Raw genomic sequence first — 24,625 nt, forward strand, 5'->3', positions numbered from 1 at the left:
TGTAATAATTAAAAAAAGAACACTGGACTTTGTAAAATCACGTATTTATTGTACAAATACCTCTCCACCCACAACCTCCCTCCCAAATATAATTTGCAATCATGTCCATTTTCTTAATAATCTTACAAAATGAGGATTGTATAATACAAAGCCCTTCTTTACAAGCTCATTCATCAATTAGTGTTAAACCCCCTTATAATACTGCCCCAAAGAGTCAATACAGGAACCAAATGCAAAGATAAAAGGACTGTAAAAAACTGTCGACATTGCTATACAAAGTTTCTGCAGAGCCACCTTAGATACATGAGCAGGAAAGAGTCCCAAGTGCTTAATTCAGTCACATTGTAGAAGATAAAAAAATGTCCAACCAGTTTATATGGTGGCTGTGTTCATGAAATGTCATTGTGGCTTGGCAAGAAGCCGCAAGTCCACGAAGTTCATCACTGTTTAACTCACTGACACACACTGTTTTTATGTAAGTGTGTGTCTGTCGTGATTGCAGTCAGATTATACAACCAGGGCAGCGATGAACACAAAGAATTATGGCAATGTTATAAAAAGTCTTAGCAGAGATTTCGGCACGATGATGGACAGTCGGGAAAGTCTTCCAATGAAGCAATAAAACCATGTCCATGTGATATGAATAAAATGTGATAATTCATGTGATAAAAAGAAAATACTAAGGAAAATGATATAAAAAGCAAAATGTTCGAAATTCATAAAATATCATGTCACAGATAAACACTCAAAAATTGCACTGTAGCTGATGAAATGTAATTAAAGTTAAGCTGTATGGGATTTAATCACTGTAAATGGACTGTGATAATGACCATCAGTCCCCTGAGAGCTGCTCTCTATTAGTTTAATATATTATCTCTGTTAATAATTAATCGTTCCAATGCATAATTTACCAATTTACTACAAAAGAATACAATTTGGGGGTGAGTGGAGTTTGAAAGCTCCACATTAAACCACATAGAGGCCAACAAAACATAATAGTACCATGAATGAAATCAAAAAAATATGAAATGATGGCGGACGCTGAAAGCAAAAGAGAAAGAAAAAATCAAGAACAAGTAGTGGTTAATGCAACTGGTTATCCTGGATTCCAGTTGACTTTGTGAAGTTCAATATTTAAGAGCTCACGTCTTCAAGCAAGTGTGCTTCGAGGCGTTTCAGAGTGAAGGCAGGCTATAGGTTCTCTCCAGGTTGGTACTGAGGCTCTGTGGAGGTGAAATAGTCCTCCAGGAAGGACTGCAGGTACTCGAAGGTGGGCCTCTCGTCGGGGTCCTTCTTCCAGCAGTGCTTCATCATCTCGTGCAGGGACTCGGGGCAGCCCTGGGGACAGGGCATGCGGTAGCCGCGCTCCACCTGCTCCAGCACCTCGCGGTTCACCATGCCTGAGAGGGAGACGGGAGGTAGAAAGGACTGTCAGAGCTCTCTTTTCGGAGAGGGGTTAATCATTTCTTAGTATAAGGAATGTTAAAAAAGGTGAAAATGGACAGTGAAAGAGTGATTAAAAACAGCAGCTATTTAGCATTTTTCTTCTTGAGAAATGGTGATCAGATTTGTTCATTGAATTCTAAGTTAGAGGACACCAGGAGACTGTTGGCTTAAATTATCATAGAGACTGAAACAGCTAGCCTGACTGTGACTGACAGTAACAAAACCCACCTGCATCCCTAAAGCTCATTGTTGTTGTTTTGAATGTGCATAGATACATTGGTGTATTGATGTCCTCATATAACATTACTGCAATAAATCTTATAGGAGTGTTTCCCAAAATGTCAAAATTGTACATAGAGTTACAAACACCAATACAGTTTTGTTGTTTTTGGCAAGATCTTTGGCACTAAGTAGTATTTGCAGAAGTGTTTTTGGATCTCACTTCTCAGAAAGCGTTTGTGGGTTTTTTGTGGGAATACCAAAGGTACCCAGTTTGTAAAATTACCAATATTACATACCTTCATCAGTCACTGAATAGACGTTTATCCAAATGAGAATTTAGAGATTATTTCTGTCTAAATCGATCAATATTTAAAAAATTGATTTCCGTAAGTACACTAATCAATTCATTGTGCCAGTGCTACATCTAATAGAACGTGGAGCCGTGCAAAGGTGGTGCAGCAGACTGCACACTGCTCCCCAGGGCAGTGTCAATCTGGCAGATGGTTATAAACAAGAGTGGTGTTCAATCTCCTGATCGTCCTCCACCAGATGGTCTCATCTAATCTGTGTGTGTGTGTGTGTTCCCCCTGCAGAGGCATAAACAACCAGTGCAGACAATGTCAGACGCCGTCACTCCAGCCTCAGACATTAACCGACAGACTGAACGCTGATATCCCCGCCCTCTGACGCTGCCCTGCGGATGTTTTCTCGTCCTGTGTGTGTATGAGCGTGTCACTGTCACTTACCTGGGTAGGGCACTCTGCCTTTGGTGACGAGCTCGGTGAGAAGGATCCCAAAGGACCACACGTCTGATTTGATGGTGAAGCGGCCGTACAGCGCAGCCTCTGGGGCCGTCCATTTAATGGGGAATTTGGCTCCTGTGACGTGATGGAGAGGAGAGGGGTGAGGTGATTCCACTAGAGGGCGTATGCCTCCATGTCTGGCTCTATTTTCAGTTATTAACAATGGCCATAGTGACCAACAATAGGCCTTTCTCACAGCAGAGAGACTTGTCATAGAAGGAAAAGCAGTGAGGCACAGGTGTTACTAATAACACTAACGAGGGCTTGAAATGAGAGCAGCTAAATGGAATTCAGCAGTAATTCATTTAAGTATTTACACCTGTGCTTTTCCTGATGGAACAAGTCAAATATTATCTCTTACAGTATAAAAGCAAATTAGATCATAAAGACCATATTATTTTCTGTCCTCTATTTAGCTTGTAAATATTAGAATCTCAAATTAGAATGTTCAAGGGATAGGTAAAGGATATATTTAAGATGTGTTAATGTGTTTTATCCCTTAAATGGGCATTCAATATTTGGGAAAATTAATAGAAAAAGTCCTTAGATTTGGCTTTTGTTTGCCCCAAGTTCTTGGAAATGTATATTTGTCATTATTTAAAGGCAAAAGACGAGTAATGGAACATGTATGCGCTAGATGCAGTAGATTCATAAAATATTATACATCCCTTCCTCACGAGTAACAATTTGATATATTTACAAAGGTGTGGAAGGAAAATTGGGTTAATGCAATAAATGGTTGAGTCTCTTATTTCCAGAAAACATATTTTGCTAATGCTACCACAAGTCTTGCAGTAAACAGTTTTGATTTGTTCTACTGAAGATACAGTCCTTATGTAAATTCACCAACATGTGAGGATGAATCAAAGTAAAACTGGGATTGGAAGTTGCTACTGCTAAATATTTAAAACGGAACTTTTTCAAAGCTTTAGCACAAACAACATGACATTAATTCCCCCCTGTTGAACATTCAGTTACATGCTGAACATCAGCAAGTAAACATCATTTTTAGCATTGAATAGCTGTCGTCTATTTTGCTACTTCCCCTGAGATGCTTGCATGGCTGTAGACTCAATAGGTATATTATGTTTTATGACAGCTGTCCATTAATACTTTGTATTTACTTTGATTGTTCCACTCTCTGTCATTTACTGTGGGTATAAACTGCAAATAACTGGCATTGATCAAACAAAAGTGCTATCCTCTTTGGTTTTGGTTGTGTAACGGTTGAGAACTTCCTTTTGTGCGATAAATCGAGCCTTCATTTTCTCAAGAGATCATACCCAATTGCATAATGAAAGCAAGGCTCATAGGGATTATTAGGGATAAGGGACCCTGATGTTGTCATTACTCTATAGCCATTACATAGTGCAATCCAAATGTACTTGATAATGAGAACTGAAAAACCTTTTAAAAAGCAGAAATAGCAGCGAGATGAATTCTCCCAGTGTGTGAAAAGCGCAACTAATCAGACGCAGCAGGAGCATCTGGTTTGCACTATTATGCTAATTCACCATGATAGGAGACAACAGGGGTTCATCTTTGTCTCTCTATGTGTGTTTATGTGTTTGTTTACCCACCTTGCCTGGCTGTGTACTCATTGTCCTCTATCAACCTGGCCAGACCAAAGTCAGCGATCTTGCACACCAGGTTGTCGGCCACCAGAATGTTAGCGGCGCGCAGGTCCCTGTGGATGTAGTTCATCCTCTCAATGAAAGCCATTCCATCAGCGATCTTTAAATAAATAAAAAATGGAAAGCGTGTCATGATGGCTGTTATTTAGCTCCCAAAACATCAAGCCCTGCTCTGTCAGGCATAAAGAGTCGGGATCTATTAATGAAAGAACAAAAGCAAACTGAGGAAGACATGTTTACCCGAGGCTGCTGCTCTTCAGAGGCTTAAAATAGAACGCTAAACTTAACATTCACTGACACAAATTTCGCAAACGAGAAACGAAAAGTATATATCTCTCACCTGTGCAGCCATGTCCACCAACAAGGGGAGCTTCAGGAATTTACCGTCGCCCTCTTTGAGGTAGTCGAGAAAGCTTCCTGTAAAAAAACAACGACAGTGAGAAGTCGTAAATGCAGTACAGCCATGATATATACTGTAGGAGCAATAAAAGGCCCGCAATACCAGTTGCATAACATTGTGCTGCTGTGGGGAATGTTCGTATTTAAATGAATTCCTAGATCCTTACTAGACCAGGTTAGAATTTAAAGTGAATATCTAAGTAAGCATGATTTAATTGGTATGTGATTTGGTGTATTTTCTGCATTAAGGAAACTGTGAAAAATACTACAGCTCAGATCAAACCAAACAGTATATCAACAAACTGTAGGCATTTAGACATGCATGCAGACAGAAAGGCATGTCAAAGAGTGAACATTTACACACGCATTAATCTAAAAAAAACAAGCATTGCAGCGGAAGCAATAAAACAAATCCCACTGAACTACTGCAGCTTTCAATTAAACATCCTAGTTGCAGGCCTCAGGGAACCACAAGGGACCTTCAAGGACTTTCAATCTGTGCAGCACATTAATTAAGACATCCATAAAATCTACATTTTTCCTTGAAGGAAATCTCCATGTTTAAATCTGACTTGTGTTAAACCAAGGCTGTGTGATCAGTTTTGTGCCTGAAAAGTCTCTAGGCTAAGATGATGCTTTGCTTTTCTGTAAAAATAGATCGCATCAGTGTCATGTAACAGGAAATAGCTGAGTCTTGTTATTCCCCAGGGTTGAGAGTTCTGAGAAATTCAATTTAATTGCTAATCATAAATTCCAGTCAGCAGCTTATAAAATCAGGTTTATATTAGATGTACCTTTGGCCATGTACTCTGTGACGATGTAGATGGGTTCTTCGGACACCACGGCATACAGAGGCACCAGTTTGTCGTGCCGGAGCTTCTTCATGATCTGAGCCTCTTGGAGGAAGGCCTCAGGTGACATTGTGCCCGGCTTCAGCGTCTTTATGGCCACCTTAGTGGTGCCGTTCCACGTGCCTGGAAGACAAAGATAGGGGAGAGAACGCCCACAGGTCGCAGGGGTAATCAGTGTTGTTAATGGGATGGGAGCGAGACGTATCATTAATTAGGTCTTGTAATTGCTCAGACATGTGCTGTCATGCATGCACTCCCCGATGAAATGGGATGCCTGGGATGAGCTGAGTTACAAAAAAAAAAAAAAGGAAGGTACAAATAAGATTGGCTGGAGCTGAGTGAGATGATCTCTGGAGATAAAGAGAATTCAACAAACAGAGGAAGCAACTGCAGGAAGTGAATTATTCCCAGGAATGGACAAAAATAGACACAATAAATATAGACATCGGAGGGTTTGTGTGTGTGATTTATGCGCATAATCTTTGCATTTCCTACATTACACCATTGTTGTTGTTATAATATAAATATATAATGTTATTATACAATTTAACAAGGTCGATTACCAGCTGCTACTTGTTTTTAAATGGCTTTATACTGTATCAACCACATGCAATAAATACAGTTACTATTTATTACTTTTACCTGGCTGCTACTCGATTACTTTTATTTGTGTCAGTTACTCAGTGGTTGAATGTGCTAAAGTACATCTACTTAAGTACTTTAGGACACATTTCAGGTACATCTACAGTACCTGAGTATATTAATTGTATGCTAATTCCCCAAAAAAAGCAATATGGTACTTTTTAACTTCATTTATATCAAATGTTTTAGTTACTCGTCATTTTATAGATTCAGATTATTAGCTAATTAACCATATTCATTAACTAATACAAAATATTGACATCATTTTAGGTTAAGATATCATAATGAAGAAATTCAATTTATATATAATTCTGAAATGGGCTATTACCATAGACTGTATATATAAAGGCTATTACACACAATAACTACTCTTACTTCTGTTACTTAAATATATTTTGATTACTTTTGTACCTTTACTTTCAATACAGTACTTCTTACTTGTAACAGAGTAATTTTACAACTTGGTATTGCTAATTTTACTTAACTGAGTACTTTTTCCACCAATGCACTTACTTTAATAATTACATGTTTCTACCTTGGATGTGTACGTATTTGATTCTTATTTTATTAACGAGTGCTTGCCTCTTTATTTAATATCTTGGTTTACTCACTGATTTTGATTCTTATGTATCTGGGCTGCCTTGGAATTTCAACATGTAGGTAGTTACGATTAAAAAACTGCATGAGGCAATAAAGCATTCTCTGAACGTGTTCCTGCGTGTCTCGTCTGCGTTGCTCTTACCCATCCAGACCTCTCCGAAGCAGCCCTGGCCCAGCTTGAGCTCCAGTCTCAGGGACTCCCGGGGGATCTCCCAGGCATCTTTAGCCAGCCCCTGGGTCTGAGGCTTGACTGTCGGGCAGACCGCGGTCAGCCTGTGGCAAAGCCCGTCAGCGTGCTCTGTGAAGATTACAACGCTACATTACACCCAGCAGCGACACACACACAGATACACACACCCACATGAACCAGCAGGGTACAGCGTTTTAAAGGCAATCTGTTTCATGCATCGATTCATTCCATTTGATGTGGATGAATACATGTTCTTACACTTACTTTGATGAAATATAAATGAGGGGATTTTTACAACACTGATACCCTCTCCAGAGTCAGACGAGAAATGAATAGGGTAAATAGAGATTTAACCTCAACTCTCCTCATGCAAGGTTTAAAATCCTAACTGCTCCAACAATAGTTATTAAAATTAAACATGACTAAACATCTCTCTGATGGCTTTTGCAGGTGGCTCAGGATAATGCATGGTGGCACAGAGCAGCAGGTGTGACTGAGAGTCATTTTCAGGAGGAAAACAGGTAAATGAGAGAAGACAGAGAATCCAGTGCAAGCTACATACCTGTGTAGTGCTTGACAAGCTTCTGTAGTGTGTCAAACTGTGCCCGGGTAGTGATGTAGTATCCTCCGCTGTCAAGCTTGCGGATCTTGTAGTGTTTCACATTGTCCCCTTTGGTTTCATCCCAGTCTCGTATGGAGAGAGAATAAGCACCTAGAGGAGACGAGGGAAATGTCCTTCAACATTCAAAACAAAAGTGTCAAGTGTGGTTACTATAAAATATAGTATTTTTTTAATTAAGCCTTCTCCAGATCCATATATTAACTTTACAGGTGCTGAATAAAGAAACACACTTAAGGTAGAGCAGAACACATTGCACTTATGGTTACCAATGTCTGAGAATAATACATTTAGATTACATTTTTACTCTTGTAAATAAAATGTAATGGAAGCTAACAGAACAGGTTTTCTGTACACTTAATACTGCTTGTTGGTCATTTACTCTTGTCTATCTAGCACAAATATCAGTACTAGCATCATATTAGCATTTTCGTTTAGCTTGTTAGCATGCTAACATTAGCTTTAAGCAAATTCAGCATTCAAAACCTTCACAAAGCAGCTTGCATTGCTTTAGACACTTGTTTTTGTGTCTTCTTTGTTCCTTTTAACTCCCATATCTTCTGTCTTTGTTTTCATGAACAGTGCCACACAAAACAAAGTTTGCTTGCTTGTCAGACAACATTTTACAAAACATGTGATATCAGCTGTCGTTGCTTAGAGAAAGCCGGTCAGAAGAGCTTTGTTTTTGCATTTAGGAAAGGGGTAAATGTATCATCATGTTCATATTTAGCACAATCTGTAGTAACACAGTTTTTAGCTGGATGCTTCATACTAACTTTTTTGCCCTTTTAATCAAAGAACCAGACATTTTCTGATGCAGTTAGATGAAGAAGAATCGGAGCGATGAAAACCCTCTTTAATGGTCACACATGCAGAGCACACAGCACACACAGTGAAATTTGGCCTCTGCATTGAACCCATCCTAATACCAGGAGTCTAGTACTATGAGCAGTGGGCAGCTATTGTACAGCGCCCGGGGAGCAATGGGAGTGGGGGGGGAAGGGGGTTGTCCAGTGCCTTGATCAAGGGCACCACGGCAGGGCCCAGGAGGTGAACTGGGACCTTTCCAAGTAGCAGTCAACACTCCATATTTAGGTCTGTTCGGGGACTTGAACCGGCGACCCTACGGCTCGCAGTCCAAGCCCCTACTGACTGAGCCACTGCCGGACTGTAGCGATGATTAAAACAGGAGTGTGTTGTGTCCATTCCAGCTTAAAGTACTCCTACTTCACCCAAGCTCCATTTCTCCAAGCAATTTCCACAATACTTAATAAAGAAGCTATCTTAACCTTTAGTAGTTTCACTTTCTCGTGCCAGGAAAGTTCCTCGTTGGTTTCCTGTATTCAGCAGCAACCTCTCAGCATCTTTGCGTCCCATTTTACCAAAGTACCACCTGTCAAGCGAAAGAAAATACTTTAAATAACAGCCAAACCCACGGTTTAAGTGGTAACTGAGGATCTGACTGTTGAAAATCGCATATATCTGTGTGGTTATTGTAAGCCACGTGAGATGGGATCATGCTAGTGTTATTAGCCTCCATGTGCAGTCCCTGTAGACGGGGTAATGAGGTTATAACAAGGCCTTACTCTTCAGCCTGGATGGAGTCAGCAGGGGCCACGTAATTGCTGGGGATGTAGCCATTTCTCCCGGTATTGATGGAGCGAGCCTCCCACCAGTCTCCCTCTCTGCAGGAGGAAAAAGACACAGGAGAGATGAGACAAATGACTTTACATCCTGCTATGATTGATACTCTTGATGAAAAGTGGTTAATAAGGGATAATAATTAATAATTTGGTCTGAAAATTATCCTCACTTTAGGCAGCAGGGTTGCTTATGGTAACAATTAAAAAAGGTACAAAGCTTTTAATGTAATTTGTTCTGCATTCATTTAATTCTGCCGAATCAAATTTGGAGCTGTCTTTGAAGTATGAGGTAGGACTGAAAGCATCGTCACAATGGGGATTGAATGACTCTAATCTACTTTACATTACAATGCTATAACCTCAGGCGACGTTTCTGCCACAGCATGGATCAAATAAAAGATCCACAGCGCTGTGCAGAAAGCCAGCAACAGGAAACAAGTTGCAATCAAACGCATTCATGAATACAGAACAGGTGCAGTTTGGGGATTACTGCTGGAAAAAGAGACTTTTCATCACAACAACAGCTGCGGTACTTTCAAGGAAACGTATTTAAAGTAGAAGGGCACCTGCAAACCTTCGCAGAGGCCTTCGCTATCTTACAACGTAAATCAAAGAGGAAAATAAATGTTGTGTATCAACCTCATCTGCTTCAAAATGTAATGGGTTCTTCCCCGCATGTCATTCATCCTTTCCAACAAGGTTCATAAAATGGAGGTTTTTTAAATTCTGCTGACAATCAGACCCTAGAAACTGCACAGAAGCTTACGTATTGTTGATGATCTGGAATCGGTCTCCTTTTTTAAATGAAAGATCATCAGATGTCCTAGCTTCGTAGTCATACAAGGCCACAAAGAATGTAACACCACCTGAAATAAAACACAAAACAGACCGACATGTATTAACTGTAAACACATAATAGCAGACAGCAGAGTTAGTATGAAGCTTGAGAGGAACTGCAGGTAGGAAACAGAAGTGTTTGTTTGTGTGGGTGACTGTTTAAAGGGCAATCAAGGAAGCTAAATTCGTCTCGCCAAGGTCTGAGAGCGCATACTGTATTGATTTTCCTCGGTTTATAATAATATTGTATTTTCCCTGCATGGAAATATGACTGTGACTAAACTCAAGTCACAAGCCACAGGAGAGTCAGTATATAAACAGGTTTTTAATAGAAACCTCTGTCTAACAGTCATAATCTAGATTCCATTAGCAGTATTAAATGTGTAATAGTCAGTAGACATAGTTCTGTAAATTGGTATGCGTAAACTCATCTCTCCCTCCCATAGTGAACCTGTAAAACCTATACTATACAGCCACACCCCCACACAGATGACATTCATATCCCCACCGCGGACAACAATGCTGTCGACAATAATCCCATTATCTCTGCAGAAAGCTAACACCACGGCATGTGCCACCTTCGCTCCTCTCTGAGAGCAGATAATCCAACGTGGCGGAGGATTACAACCCAAATCCCGCCGAAACATCTCTTTACGCTTTGCATCGCTGTAAGCTGCTCAGACACATTTAGGGTGATCAGGGATGATAACAGGGTCCGTGTTAAATCTAACAAGGAAAAGCCAGTTAAAACAACAATGGCTGGGGCATTAGCCGTGACACCGACATGTCGGATCAGCATACTGACCACTTTAAGCTCAGGGTTAAGTATGTTTGTATGTTTTAACCCATTTACTGTAATACAAATGATGTGTACTTCATTACTGACTGTTCTCCTCAGCATAGTGTGTTTTATTATCTCAGTTAACATTATGCAGATTAGTCAGAAGAGTCTGACAATAAGCTTTCAAAACAAGACAAAATACGTTTTTTTAACCCAAGGTTTTGGACAGAATCATTGTGTTAGATCAGGGGATTTCAAATGTGGAGCCCTCAGGCAAAGACTGGAAAGAGCAAAGGTATTTAATCACAAGGCACTCAATAATCAAAGATAGCCTTATACTGCTGTTGGACATAACAATAGACTACACCAAATACTTTGAAAAGATTATGTCCTAAAGCATTTACTTAATTCTATCTCTGGAAAAGTAGGTACAAATATAATATTCACCAAAACTACTGTACCTCTGAACTATCTTTTTAACCAAATCACACTTTTAACTAATGTTATTTTCCTTTACTTCCATTCACTAAACCACCCTTGAAATCCCTGTGGAAAACATCCTCACACTTTGAAAACCTCTCTGCATGACAGAAAGCAGAAATGTCATCCAGCTCTAAAGCCGAAGCATTTATGAAAATGATGAAAAACAAGGTGGATTACACATCTGTAGCAACTCAAGTCTCTAAAATATGATTAATAATAATAATATATATAAAAAACATGGCATTAAAGATTGACTACCATATGGTATTATGGAAATACTACAGCAGAAAGCTGATTGAGGAATGCAAAGATTATGAGAAGATAAGAAAAATAGATTCAAAACCCGATGGTAAGCTTGACAGGAAATACGGTCAGCAGGAAAGCAAAGGGGCTACAACATCATGTATGCATAAGTGTGTCATTAAGCTCTCCATTAAGTCCATTATCAGCATTGTATGACCCTACTCACTTGAGACGGCGCCAGAGAACGAGTTGGACACAGGGCCGGTGAAGGACGCCCCTCCAAAGGGAGTCATGGCAGACGAGCCTCCAAACGGCATGAGGGTGTGGTTGAAGTTCCCAGTCCCAGGGCCTGAGGAGGGGGCTTGGTTCTGCTGCAGTTGGGTGGGGTCCGGTCCGTAGTGACCCACGTGAGGTGTGGTGATGGTGGAGTTGGGGTCTGACGCTGCGGAATTATCTGGCCGATACTTCATGGTAGGACCTTTGTCCTCTTTGCTCTTAATGCAGCCCATGGTCTCGCCCTGCCTGGACAGACACAACACAAATTCCTCTATTTCATTCCAGCAGATTGAAGAACATCACATTATCTCACTGTTGATACATATTAAATGACGGGCCAAGGGAGGTGAGGGATGAAATATTGCAACATAAGGTGCTTGCATGTGTCATGAAACAAAAATCAAATGACCTGATATTATTCTGTGAATCATTTTGTTGGTGTGACGTGCTAGGACCATAAGCCATGTGGTAACTGGGACATATGGGTTAAACAAATCCGCTTTCAACCACGCACCACTCAAACGTGTAGAGCACGCATGTTTAGGGTATGACAACCGCAAAGCAGAGGGATGAAAAGGCGATTATCATTCTATATTGTTTTGATCTATTACATGGCATTGTTGTTACATAAAGAGATCACTTGTTATTTGCATACAAGTGACAGATTAAAGCAAATGTAAAGCCTTTGTGTCTTGAAATAGAGAACATTAACCACTCTCTGTAATATTAAAGCTGTATTTTACATTGATGCCTTGTTGTGATTCAAATTGTCCCTTTCAGGGGCCCACAAGGAATTGCTAAAAAAAGCTTACTGCGAACAACACAAGGGGCCCAAGGGTTCAGGGCCAGAACAGTTTGACTTTCATATTTGTTGGTTGTAAAGTCTATCCAATGACATGCAAAATAACCATACAGATAATCAAAATGACTGCATGAGAACACACAATGACTACAAAGGTGAAAAGAATGTCCTTGACTTGACTGAAAAAAAAGAAAAGTGACCACAAAGAGATGTAAAATGACTAGAAAGAGATCCAACACAACTAAAAAGAAACGCAAAATGAATGCATGCAGATGCAAACCAACCACAATGACCAGAAATATATCAAAGAGATGTAAAAAGATCTAAAAAATAACACTACAAGCAACATCTCTGATTTGATTTTGTGTCTGAGGTTTGTGGTTCACCAGCAAAGAAATACAGAAACAGTCTGGGTGTCTTGCTCCTGTGTCGAACAATGGGGTGCCTTTTACACGTATGAACTATGAACCCAGGGGCCCATTGATGCTGACCATGCTACAAGATTTAAACTTCCGTGTGCCTCCATCTGCGTGATTGTCATTCCTCTTTCTAACGTAATTTGTCCGGAGTCCCACTGAGGCATTCTTTTGTGAGGTGAAAGCTCGGAAAATGTGGATGCAATCGGACACGCTCGTAAAGAAGTCTAAGCCCAGGGAGATCAGAACATTTTCATTCTCCAAGAACAACAGCTGCGCGAGGAGTTGGACTTGTTTAATTGGCGCCGACACATAACAGGACAGTAAAACAATAGACGATTGAATGGAAATTCGATCTTTTGTACAGTGATGTTGGGTGTGAAAGCAGACAATCAGACAAGGTACTGAACAGCCTTGTGGCACAGTTGTAGGCAGGAGTGACAAGATAACATGAATGTGAAATGGAATAGGATCAACTGATGCACCTTTCACTGATTTTGGAACAGTGGCCTTGATGTTTGGTGCTGGGAGGGATTTTATTCCCATCGGAAAAGAAGGAGGGGCGCATTCGAGAGTTCATTGAGTTCTCCAGATGAACTGCCAAAGAAATCAACGAAATGGGGACAAACCACAAAAGACTTCTAAGATTATCTTTGCTCAAATAAAAAAAGTACAAAACCGTTGAAATATTAGGTTTCGGCTCGTGCTGAGCACACGCCATTTTATGCGTGGTCAGTCACTTATCAAAAGAAAACAGATTTCTTAAAAATGTCTTCCAAAAAGGCTAATAAATCTAAGCTCAGATGTTAGATCGAGAGCCAATAAATTGAGAATGTTGGCATGGAAAACAGACGTTGCATTTTCAAGCCAGACAAAACCAGTGTCATGGAAAGCAGAGAGCTTCACTCAGTAGCTCATTCAACTACTGTGGGTTTGTGTTTCATCATCAGACGGACGAGAGTCTGGCTCGTTGGGTTAGCAGTGAACTAACCACGCTTTGAAACACTGGACAGAGTCCCAGAAATATTTGCAATATATAGATGGAATGATGTCCCTCCCAAAAATGAGACATGAACCGACCAAAATTAAAAATCGAATAGTGAGCTGAAAGTAAGGAGCCTTATGGCGCGTTTCCACTACAGCGCGGAGCACGGTTTAAGAGGGCTGTGACGTCAGCGGCCCGTCTTTGGTTGCGTTTCCACTTGGCCTAGTACCGGCCGGCGGGTCCTAATTCACAGTTTTTCTGGCCTCATAAAATCGCGGGTCTAGGGCCAGAGACAACGAGGCTGAGTCGGGCTGAGTATGCTAAACTAGAGAGAGCATCGCTGGCAAAGGGGCTACAACTACAACAAGATGGACATATTTGACCGTGATTTAATTGTAATACACGTTTCAAAATGATGCCGAAGTAACAACATACTGATACCGGTTAGTAAAAACCATGAATTAATGCTTTGTCAAGTCTGCAGACAGACGGCAGGGGAAAAACCTTTTAAAATGCTTGTTTTCTAAATGGAGATTGGCTAAGCTAACGCAGTATATGCTCCGACCGTCCACACTCACAACAACGGCCTATACAGACATAAATAAAGCAGCGACTGTATTCACCATGACACAGGCATTCTGTGGTTTGTACTTGTTTAACTTTTGTCTAGTTTCTGAACATACATATATGAGGAGCTGTGAGCTGTGAGCTCTGAGTGCTAACAGCTAACGGCTGTGTTGTTTTTCTGGGGTTCTCTGAAGATCACGTCACGGCTCCGCCTACACTGCGTTACTATAGATACTACCCCAGTTCCTAAACTGTAATGGAAATGCGCCATAAAGTGAGCCAGTCCTAACGAGGCCTAGCCATACCGAGCGGGGCCGAGCGAGGCCGTGTAGTGGAAACGCGCTTTTAAAGACAATACAACCCTTGGAAATCATACATACATTGTAATACACTGCTGTACAAGCATCTCTCCAAGCACCAGTCCACACTTCCTATTTTGATCTGTTCGGAAACTAGCCACCCTCCAGGTCCCGAAATCCTGACGCCCATGGCTTAGTATATGAAGATGGCTAAATACTGATGAAAATAAAATAAAAATCAACACTTATAGTCTTATACTGTGTAAAAATACAAATCATTTGCAGGGTAGGGCTGTTTTTGCTGTGGCAATGTCTGTCTGTTGGTTTGTAGGCTACTGCACACTACCTAACTGAAATGTCTTAACAGCTATGGGTTGCTGTGAAATATTCTACAAATATTAAAGATTCCTATACATTATAAATGCTAATCACTATGTTAATACACTTGTGCCATTACCAGGTCACGATTTGAATTTGACAAACACTCTGGTTTATGACCAAATACCTGGAGAATTTGGGTAAAGGCTTATTAGCAAATGTTAGCTTCGGCATCCTGTTAGCATAGTGATGCTAGTATTTAGCTCAAATCACCACAGTGCCTAAATACAGCCACAATGCACAAGCTGTACTCTTTTTATCATCAAACAGAACACTTTGAGTTATTTGGCTTTGGTTCAGTGTAAATAAGGAAGGAATTATAAAGCAACAAATGATGTTAGCAAAAGTGTTACTGTAGCTGCTAACAGAAGACCTAATCTGGACCTGTTCTGCAAGATTTACAAATGGTCTCAGAAACTCTTTAGCCCTTTCACAGAGCATTTTCTGCTTTATGTTTTTAGTTTTAAGCAGCATTAAAAATGATAGAAAATCCCAACAGAGGTAGAGCGCTGCTAGCTTATCTGTCAGCAGACAGGGTGTGTACTAACACACATGTTCCGTCTTCATATGATATATGAACTGCACTACACTACAAAGATAAAATGATATCTTCTGGAGGAGTGCACATAAAAACACAATATCCGAGCCAGACCATTCCCTCCTGATAAGCACAGCACTGCAAAGCAACAGAGTGATATAACATTCCCATTAGTGGCTGTGTGGGCATAAAGAAAATGGTTTAGATTGAGTCCAGGAGAGAAACTGAGGAGGGGAACAGCAGGTTGGTTGGATGAGGGAGGGAGGGGGAAACCAGGCAGACAGTGCCAGCTCTACCAGCTTGAACTAGGAGGATTATGAGGATGGAGGATTTACCCTAAGAGGATAATAACAGAAAACAACCAAACCACCAGGGCCTGGAGCTGAAACAGAGCCCACCCCAGATTCTAACCTGCACATGGTCATTTAGGCCTTTGATACATCACGTAATGACACCCTCGAGTTTGTCACACCAAAGTCAGAATACACAGTGGATGAGGTGAAAAATAATGCAACAAGAATATTGTAACTTGGATAGCATGTAAGGCCAATAAAGCTAGAAACGCCATTGAAAGGTGTCAGACAATTATCACACTCTGAATGTCAAACATCACTGACTTTTACATCCAAGTTTATACACTGAAAAGCTCATTCTTGAACAGCAGAGCCATTTACTAACAAACCAGAGGGAAAATCTGCCTTGCTGCTAATAATAGTAACATATTCTTAATGCTGACAACATCCCACTGCCCCCAGGATGATAACATGACCTACAACAGCCCATCGCATGAGCTGAGAAGAGAAGACTTTCAGTTGCACCAGTTAGAGCCACGCAGAAACAATAAGAGAGGAAGGTCAAGAGTTTAAATTAGGATGTTTACATGTCATCACATAATAGAATATACTGTGTACAGAGGCTACTTCCTCTATCTGGTTGGAAATGTGACAGAATCTGACAAGAAGTTCAATCGAAGCACTGATTTGAAACGGACTGTTCCAAATGATCCGCTAAAGGCTAAAATATCTCAGCCGATAAATTTGAAATCTTGATAACAAAGATGTGTATTCAATGCCACAGAAGTCTTTTCTTTAGAGAGAACTAGAGAAAAGAAAAAAAAGAAAACATAGTGTCGACCTTGGTAGAGAAACAGTTTTTTGGGCCATAGACTACAGATATCTTTGTTTAATAACTGAGATTGTCAGCTACTGTAGAACTGATATCTGCTGTGTCAGGCAAACAACAGTCCAAAGCCTAAATATATTCAGTATAAATATCATTTCTGACAAAGAAATAGCCTTGAGCGACTTATGGTTGCATCTTTGGATCCTTCTGAAATACGTTTATACAACCCACATGCTGCTATGTATTAAAAAGCTTCCAATGCAGCCAATTCATCCAAAACACATGTCTTGCAAGAACATTAAAACAACTAACGGTGTCCATATGTTCCCCTCCATGAACTTCAGAAGCTCTGTTGACCCTTAACCTCTCTTGTCTCTGCTTGTATCCACCTAGAACACACACAAGCCTAACTTTACATATTTCCCTGTTACAGTGATACGTTTAAACCTGCAGTCCTCTTATCACAAACCCTGCTTGCGGTTTCCTCCCCCTCTCCGATCCAAGTGTGAGAATTCCACCCAGGCTTCACAGAATGCTGATAAGACAGAGACTCACTCGCTGATAGCTGGAACGATGAGGAAGTTTGGTAGCTTGCAGGTCGTGGTTCAGAATTTTAAAGAAGGCTGCAGAGATGAAGTCTCGCTGAGTAAGCTGCGCAGGGTCATCTACAGTATATACGAGCAGTCAGAAACTAAGAGACGCCTATAGATTGAATTTACTTCAACAAAAGAGAGCTTTGTGTGATCAAATCGGAACGTAATCAGACTGAAAAGGTGCATTTGTAATCTTTCTTTCAGGCACTATAAATGTACTAAACCCTGACTTTAGAATATCTTATTTGCATCTCAGTTTGCCTAAACAGCCTCCCCTGGGGTTTAAGTTATCTAGACTCCGATGAAGTTGACATTTGGCCGGATGAAAGCCAAGTAGTGGAGCTAAAAGGTGGAGTTCCTTCATCCATCAGCCAGCAGCAGTGAAACCCTGCCCAGCATCCCCTCGGACAGCTGTTCGTGGGGGGGGGGGGGGGTCTCTGGAGCTTTACTGGCCTTCAGATCCGCAACATATGCTGCCTGCCACCATTGATCACATTCCTCTGATGCCAAAGGGTTAAAACTGTGGCTGCAGAAGAGTCATGTGATGGTCCGATGTGAAGCCGCAGAGTTTTTAAACAAACACCATCAAATTATTCAAACTGGGCGTAGTGTTCTTTTGCACATATGTTTAAAGTAAAATGACACTAGTGCCTCGGGAAAGAAAAACTAAATATGAAAAACAATGGAAATGAATGGAAGGACTTAAGAGTGCTTGACTATTGACAGATGTCTTTAGCACCAATACATCAGTCCTGGGTACAAATCTGTCACTCATTTTACCTAACTTGACAAACAGTACTCATTACTCAGTGGTCATAGAAAAGCTTTTTGTTGAGCTCATGTGAGTTATTGTGCTGCCACAGAACAGAGATCACACATTTTCTAGAATAAACAGGTCTTATGGGACTACCTGGCACCTGAGTGTAGGGTAAGTGTGAGCTATTTTGGGAGTCTCCGTGTGTCTACAACCATCTATTTGACAGCACATAACAGGGCTGGGTGTTTGAATTGTCAACATGTAATAAACTGGAAGAGGCTGTTGTCTCTGGAAAAATACAACCAACCCTCACTATTAAATATTGACAATATCCTCTTAAGAACATCATGTTTTACAAGACAAGCTCTTGCACATTTCTGGCTCCACTTTTCTCAAAAAATTAGTCAGTAACTTCTCTAAAGCTAGCGACACACAGAAAACATAATTTAGGGAGAGAAATCAGCTGCTGCATACAGATTAAATGGCAAACAGATCCCATTCACCGGATTCGAAATAGCTTAATACTGACCTTATTAAGTGTTTCAGGGATCTGCAATTACGTAAATAGTTTGTTTTGGTCAATGTCATTTTAAAAGGTCAATGTTTAGCTACCTCATGTTACATTAAAGGACAATAATATCAACAAGCTCAACATGATTTTAAATGTGTGAATAAAAGAGTCCTTCTATCAGATTAATACTTGGTATTTGTGGATATCTTGAGTTGATTTTTAAGATTGTGTATCAAGAGAGGGAAGTTTGCTATCAGCAAGACATCCTGAGGTGAGTTTTCCCATAAACAAACCTTCAGTAAAAAAGAAAAACATTAAGTATATAAACAGGAATTTCAATCTGCCTGAGCAAGTACTCATGCAGAAGTCCTATTCAATTTCCAATGGTTCCCCAGCACATATTCACAACACAAATCTTAGAAATCAGAGTCTTCCCCTTTACCTTCCTTCACTCCCAAGTGCACCAGTCCTTATATGGATTGCAGTGATTCAGTCACAGTTGTGCAGAGCTGTTCAGAATAAGCTGTATCCTGACATGTTCTCCAGTCATTTCAAGCATTTGAGTGTCACCATTCCCAAAAGTCCCTGCCCTCAGAGTGGAAGTGGAAGTAGAAGAATCAGAATCATAAGCCGATCAATCAGGAAGTTTGACTGACAGCATCATCCATAAATTGGACTGAACTTCTTCTTCCTCCTTAACCTGCTAATCATTAAACAATAATCTATATTAATATTGGGTTAGATATTTGAAATTAGATGGCATTTGTGCCTCTTGTTTCTGGAGCTAATTTGACTTTAAATGAATACAATAAGTGGGAAGAAAAGTGAGAGAATAGTCTACAGATTTGTATCTTTATATATATCTATTATCCATATATTTAACTTTTCAGTTATTTTCTCTATTTTGTGATGTTTATATTTCATGATTTCAACAACTATTTTCCCAATTATGTGCAATGCTGCTGTAAGGAAATCATTTCCCAATTATCTTATCTTTACATTTATGTATAAGAAAATACAGATTTCTTTTGGGGAGGTTAACCCTTTATTTTATTAGCATATTAAATGTGATAGGTCTGTTGAATTATTTATTATAGTGTGAAATATCTGTGCTATTCTGACCTTGTCCTACTTTAAAGTCTGCTATCCGATATGGTCGCATGAATATTCCTGAGGGACTTTAAGCACATGCTGCATCTTCACTGGTATTTGTCTAACCTCTGATCTGATTAATAATAAATGGCTCTAGGTTTGCAAGGAGGAATACAGTCTATAATACACCATACAGCCAGGTAGGCTATATGTGTGTGTGATTATCATAAGACACATTCATTCCTTTGTTGATGACAGGTCAGACAGGCGAGCAGCTGGCCCATCCTTACCTTATCCTGCTTACACTTTACTAAGGGTTTTTACCTTCACAAATCCACGTTCTTCTTCTTGTCTTTTCTCCTGTTTTCCCCTTCTCCTCCCGATCAGATCCGGGACAAAAAAAAAATCCGAGTTATTCCAAACGGGACCGACCCTTCCTCATCCTCACTTCATGCCTCCAGCAGAGAGGTCAGACTTAACGCTGAAGTGAAATCTGTGAGGATCCTCTGTCATTGTCATCACAGAGGATTAATCCAGCTGCAGCATTTACAAAAAAAAAAAAAGTGAGATCCTGAAGTGTCCCAGCTCTTTGTAGCTTCTACTTCCTTACTACTAAACTTGCATCAACCCCCACACAACAACATGGCCGACCCTGCCTGCGGGACTGGAGAGGCACACAGCTGGGAGATCGGTCCGGTACAGCTGCTCCCAGATCAGCAGGGAGAGGAGGCGATCACACGGAGGAGAAGAGGCCGAATAAAGAATCATTAAAGACGGGATAATGTGAGGGACGACAGGGCAGAGGAGCTGCAGAGTAGAGGATCAGGAAGGCTGGAAAAAGGGAGGACTCGCAGCGCCTCAATCTGTTCCATTCTCTGTCTCATGCACGGATCGATGGCGACCTCTGCTGGTGGACTGGTGTTACTGCAGCCACACATCTGCAGATCAGATGTATTGGCCACGAGGAACTAAACATTTGTTTTATTACTTACTTTTTTTAATGAACTTTGGTCAGCCTGTTTTATGTTTATATTTAATGTATTTTTTATTATTCTTTTTTATTTTATTGCTCAACTTTAATTGTATTCTTTATTTATTATGGTAGTATTTCTGAAATATGAACTTGAGACAATATTTGATGAATATAATATCCTGTTTGTTTGTACTTTTATTTCATTTTCCAATAGAACAAATATAAAATGCACATTTGTCCAAACATGTGAACACACAAGGAATTTTCATCTTGTTTTAAATGAATCTTATTTGACTTACACATAAAACAATTTACAGGAAATAGATATAAACATACAGCCAAAACAAAGACAACGAGTGGCCAAAATCTGATCAGCTCATTTTCAGACAGGTTGTTATATAGATGGATCAGGACAAAAAGAGAGAGAATCTTTTATCCTGAAACTTTCCAAATCTCTTGTAATGAAAAAGTGGATTTTGCATAATTTTTGTTGCCATATCTACACTGTAGCTTCTGTGCATATGACTATAAAGTATTTTAATCCTTTGTATTGTGTCTTGTAGTTTTGGTGTAAAGTGCTCTGTTGCGCTTTCCACAGGTGAAAGCTGGAACAGGTTATGTCCAGGCTGTGATGGGTCTGCAGCGATGTTTCCAGCACTCTCCCTAAATTGATCTAAATCACAATTCAGTGATGGACTGACAGACTGGATGATTGCAGCCTAAATTAAGACCAGCAGTTCCTCGTTTTCATCTCAGCTTTCATATGGACGCAAAACTTACACTAATGCAAAAATAAGTTGCTATAATAAAATAACCCTTCAGGAATATTACAATCATGGCCATAGATAGTGTGTGGTACCAATGCTTGCAGCTTCACTAGTCTATGTGCTTACCTTTAGTTTTTTTTTAACATTATATTACTTCTATGTTGATTTGTCCTTAACCTCCCTCCTTATGATCATCGAAACAGCACCACAAAAACACGTTATCATGTTAATATCACTTAGTTATAGTTCCATTAAGAAGCAACATGAATCATAAAAGACCATTTTATTGAATGTTTACTGTAATATGTTAAAAGTACAATATGCATCTTCTTGCATCTCTTTTACTGTAGCACTTCCGGACACACACATATATTGTTGTTAAGGCTGAGTGATAAAATACTTGAATCATGAGACAGTAACCTCAATAAAACTCTTTCAACACAACATGTCAACACCACCGGGCGCTATAAAAAGCTATTGCGCCAAAACTAGAATGAGTCATATGTTCTTATTTGGTGATATAAATCACACACACACACACACACACACACACACACACACACACACACACACACACACACACACACACACACACACACACACACACACACACACACACACACACACACACACACACACACACACACACACACTGGCTGCTGCTGTTTTCAGGCCCCTCTGTACAAACAGTAGCACATTTTCCTTTACTACAGCACATACATGTTATTGATGAGTTACTGTAAGGAGCTCTTTTTACATTTACTGGAATGTTTTTCAGTTTCATTAAATAACACAGATGTTATATCAACACAGAATTCAATGTCATTTGATATAAGTTTGGGCGAGTACACAATGACAGTAATATTCACCAGGAGATTACTGTAACACTGTCATGGTGGAAAGTTTATTACGATGTATTTGGCTATGATTGTTACAGGAAGGCACTCATGGTGTGGTGAGTCAGGGTTAGGGTTAGGACTGGATCAATATGTTTGCACTTGCAATGCAATTAGATGATGAGTAAGTGACATCCTTAATGCTTAAATATTGATAAAGCAGATTAAAAATGATCAAAACTGGTTGAGAAATACCTATTTTACTCGGATTATACAAAGACAACCCTGATATTATTCTGATTATGTGTTTATACTATAAATTAATTGAATGCCAAACTCATTTAAAGTCCAGAAAGCAAAAACGTGACATGCCGGCCTTTTTTTAACGGTAACGTGCAGTTTTTGCCTTTATAGGGGAACATCAAAATGTTATTTATACTGTTTTAACCTTTTGAAAACCATTGTCCCATAACCAATATTCTTAACACATACAGATAATTAAAGCTGAAGTGATTTTGCTCTATTTACCTTTTCTTTTGAATTGACTCAGTAATGTTAAATGGAAATAGATCTTATATCTTGTATAAGACTGTTTTCGAGGTCTATACATTACAGTAAACACCTCCAAATACTCCGTTGCACTTTTCTCTGGTTACCACTTGGGTGCAGTGCTTTCTCAGAGTAAAAGAAGATGTTCCGTTGCAGGACGCATTTTCCTCACATTCCTTCCCCTCTTCATATTAAGGATTCAAAGTGTTTCTCTGTGCTTGGCAAACCGTCACATGACGTCAGAGCCAGACGAAGATCGACCGGTCTGAATCGCCCACTAAAGATTCCACACATGATCCTGATACCTGTGTGTACCAAGCTGTAATGAACAGTGACTAATACAGAGAGTCATGAGAGCCTGCAGTATAGAAAAGGTCAATCATATATAATGTAAAGCAACCAAACTGTACCATTTTTAAAGTACTTATACTTCAGTTGAGTCTCCCTCAACTCCACTACATTTCAAAAGGTAATATTCTTATTTTACTTTCAGATTACAGTTTTTCTTTTTCCATACACGTTTGCTGGGGCCCCTTGTCATGTTTCAGATGTACTGTATGTGAGTTGTTGGTTTCATCAAATAGACATATCCCCTTTCAATTTCTCAATATGCTACAGATTTGGGTAGGGGCCAGCTGGGAATCGAACCAGGGTCTCTCATGTATGAACCCATGATGGCACCATAACGGCTCAAAATATGTACAATTATTTATGTTTTCCAGGCAAGCAGTTGCAAAAAAATCAGCATAAATGTATGTGGCCGACTTTTCGTTTTTTCCCCTAACTTCCATATCATCTCATGACCCCTCAGATTTGTCCTTTTGGAGAGACTTGACACCTATTGGGAAACAATGAGATAGGAAATCACCAGAATGAATCAGAAGCTCATTAATAAAAGTTCCTGGAACAAGATGACTCAGATTCAAGATCGACATTATATTGAAGTATCTGGTTATCATGCTGATTCTGACCTCTGACCTTTACAAATACCAAGAACAATTATAAACAGACCGAGATCTAAAAGCAGTGTCATATTTCAGCACTGGACAGCTCCACAATGCAAGAGTTACAAATATAATATAAACAGCTTTTTCTATAAAGTCCAATACAAAAAAAGCATGACGAAATGTTGTGATTTTTGAATGTTAAAACTGTATTAGATGAATGTATTAACTGATAACCTCTGAACAATACTTTAGTCATTGTTTGTGAAACTGACTTTAACAGAAGTAGAGGTGAAACATGTGAAAAATGACCCAAAATGTATCTGTAAATGAAGTCAACTCTTTGATGCCTTGGATAGAAACTTTTTGAAGCTGTCAGTCATATTTCAGCACTGGACAGCTCCCCCCCCCCCCCCCCCCCACACACACACACACACACACACACACACACACACACACACACACACACACACACACACACACACACACACACACACACACACACACACACACACACACACACACACACACACGTGATTCTACTGGCGTGACGTCAAAATGTTGACATTCATTCCCTTTTTAATTAATGATAATGTTTGAATCCAGGATCCATTTCTTTTTTATGACTTGGCTCGGGGTCTTTCATTGACGCGGGAGAAGGATGCACTCCAATGGGACGGGGTGGGGGGGTGCGATGACGCATCCGCACACCTCCCCTCTCCATCTCCATCTCCACCCCACCCAACCCCACCTACGTGACAAGTGAAAAAGGCATGCCTTTCCGATTCATGAATAAAAAACCAAGGGGGAGTTAAGTTCATAGGACG

At 40.0% G+C, this 24,625-nt stretch overlaps 1 protein-coding gene across 3 annotated transcripts; it reads right to left on the reverse strand.

The window, feature by feature from the left end:
- Positions 1-33: 33 nt before the first annotated feature.
- On the reverse strand, positions 34-20,578 carry LOC117495384 (tyrosine-protein kinase yes-like). Of its 3 annotated transcripts, XM_034146619.1 has the most exons (13): positions 20,054-20,578; positions 11,620-11,915; positions 9,816-9,915; positions 8,993-9,091; positions 8,696-8,799; positions 7,350-7,499; positions 6,740-6,895; positions 5,299-5,478; positions 4,446-4,522; positions 4,052-4,205; positions 2,415-2,546; positions 1,147-1,400; positions 34-1,041 (listed from the first exon to the last, which is right to left on the reverse strand). In XM_034146619.1, the coding sequence occupies exons 2-12, from the start codon at positions 11,900-11,902 to the stop codon at positions 1,192-1,194; spliced, it is 1,644 nt and encodes a 547-aa protein (XP_034002510.1). In that variant the 5' UTR covers positions 11,903-11,915; positions 20,054-20,578; the 3' UTR covers positions 34-1,041; positions 1,147-1,191. The 3 variants fall into 3 exon arrangements, with proteins under 3 accessions (XP_034002510.1, XP_034002495.1, XP_034002502.1); XM_034146604.1 differs by having other exon boundaries at positions 34-1,400; XM_034146611.1 differs by lacking the exon at positions 20,054-20,578 and adding an exon at positions 19,080-19,182 and having other exon boundaries at positions 34-1,400.
- Positions 20,579-24,625: the final 4,047 nt, after the last annotated feature.

Source organism: Trematomus bernacchii, unplaced genomic scaffold, assembly GCF_902827165.1.
Source record: "Trematomus bernacchii unplaced genomic scaffold, fTreBer1.1, whole genome shotgun sequence".
In the NCBI taxonomy this organism is placed as follows: Eukaryota; Metazoa; Chordata; class Actinopteri; order Perciformes; family Nototheniidae; genus Trematomus; species Trematomus bernacchii.

Bases quoted from the DNA above. Each gene is read 5' to 3' on its own strand.
- LOC117495384 (XM_034146619.1), bottom strand. From the start codon at position 11,902: ATGGGCTGCATTAAGAGCAAAGAGGACAAAGGTCCTACCATGAAGTAT. The intron at 4,206-4,445 runs GTGAGAGATATA...ATTTATTTAAAG, and splicing joins TGGTGGACATGGCTGCACAG to ATCGCTGATGGAATGGCTTT. The intron at 2,547-4,051 runs GTGGGTAAACAA...ATCACGTCACAG, and splicing joins TGAGTACACAGCCAGGCAAG to GAGCCAAATTCCCCATTAAA.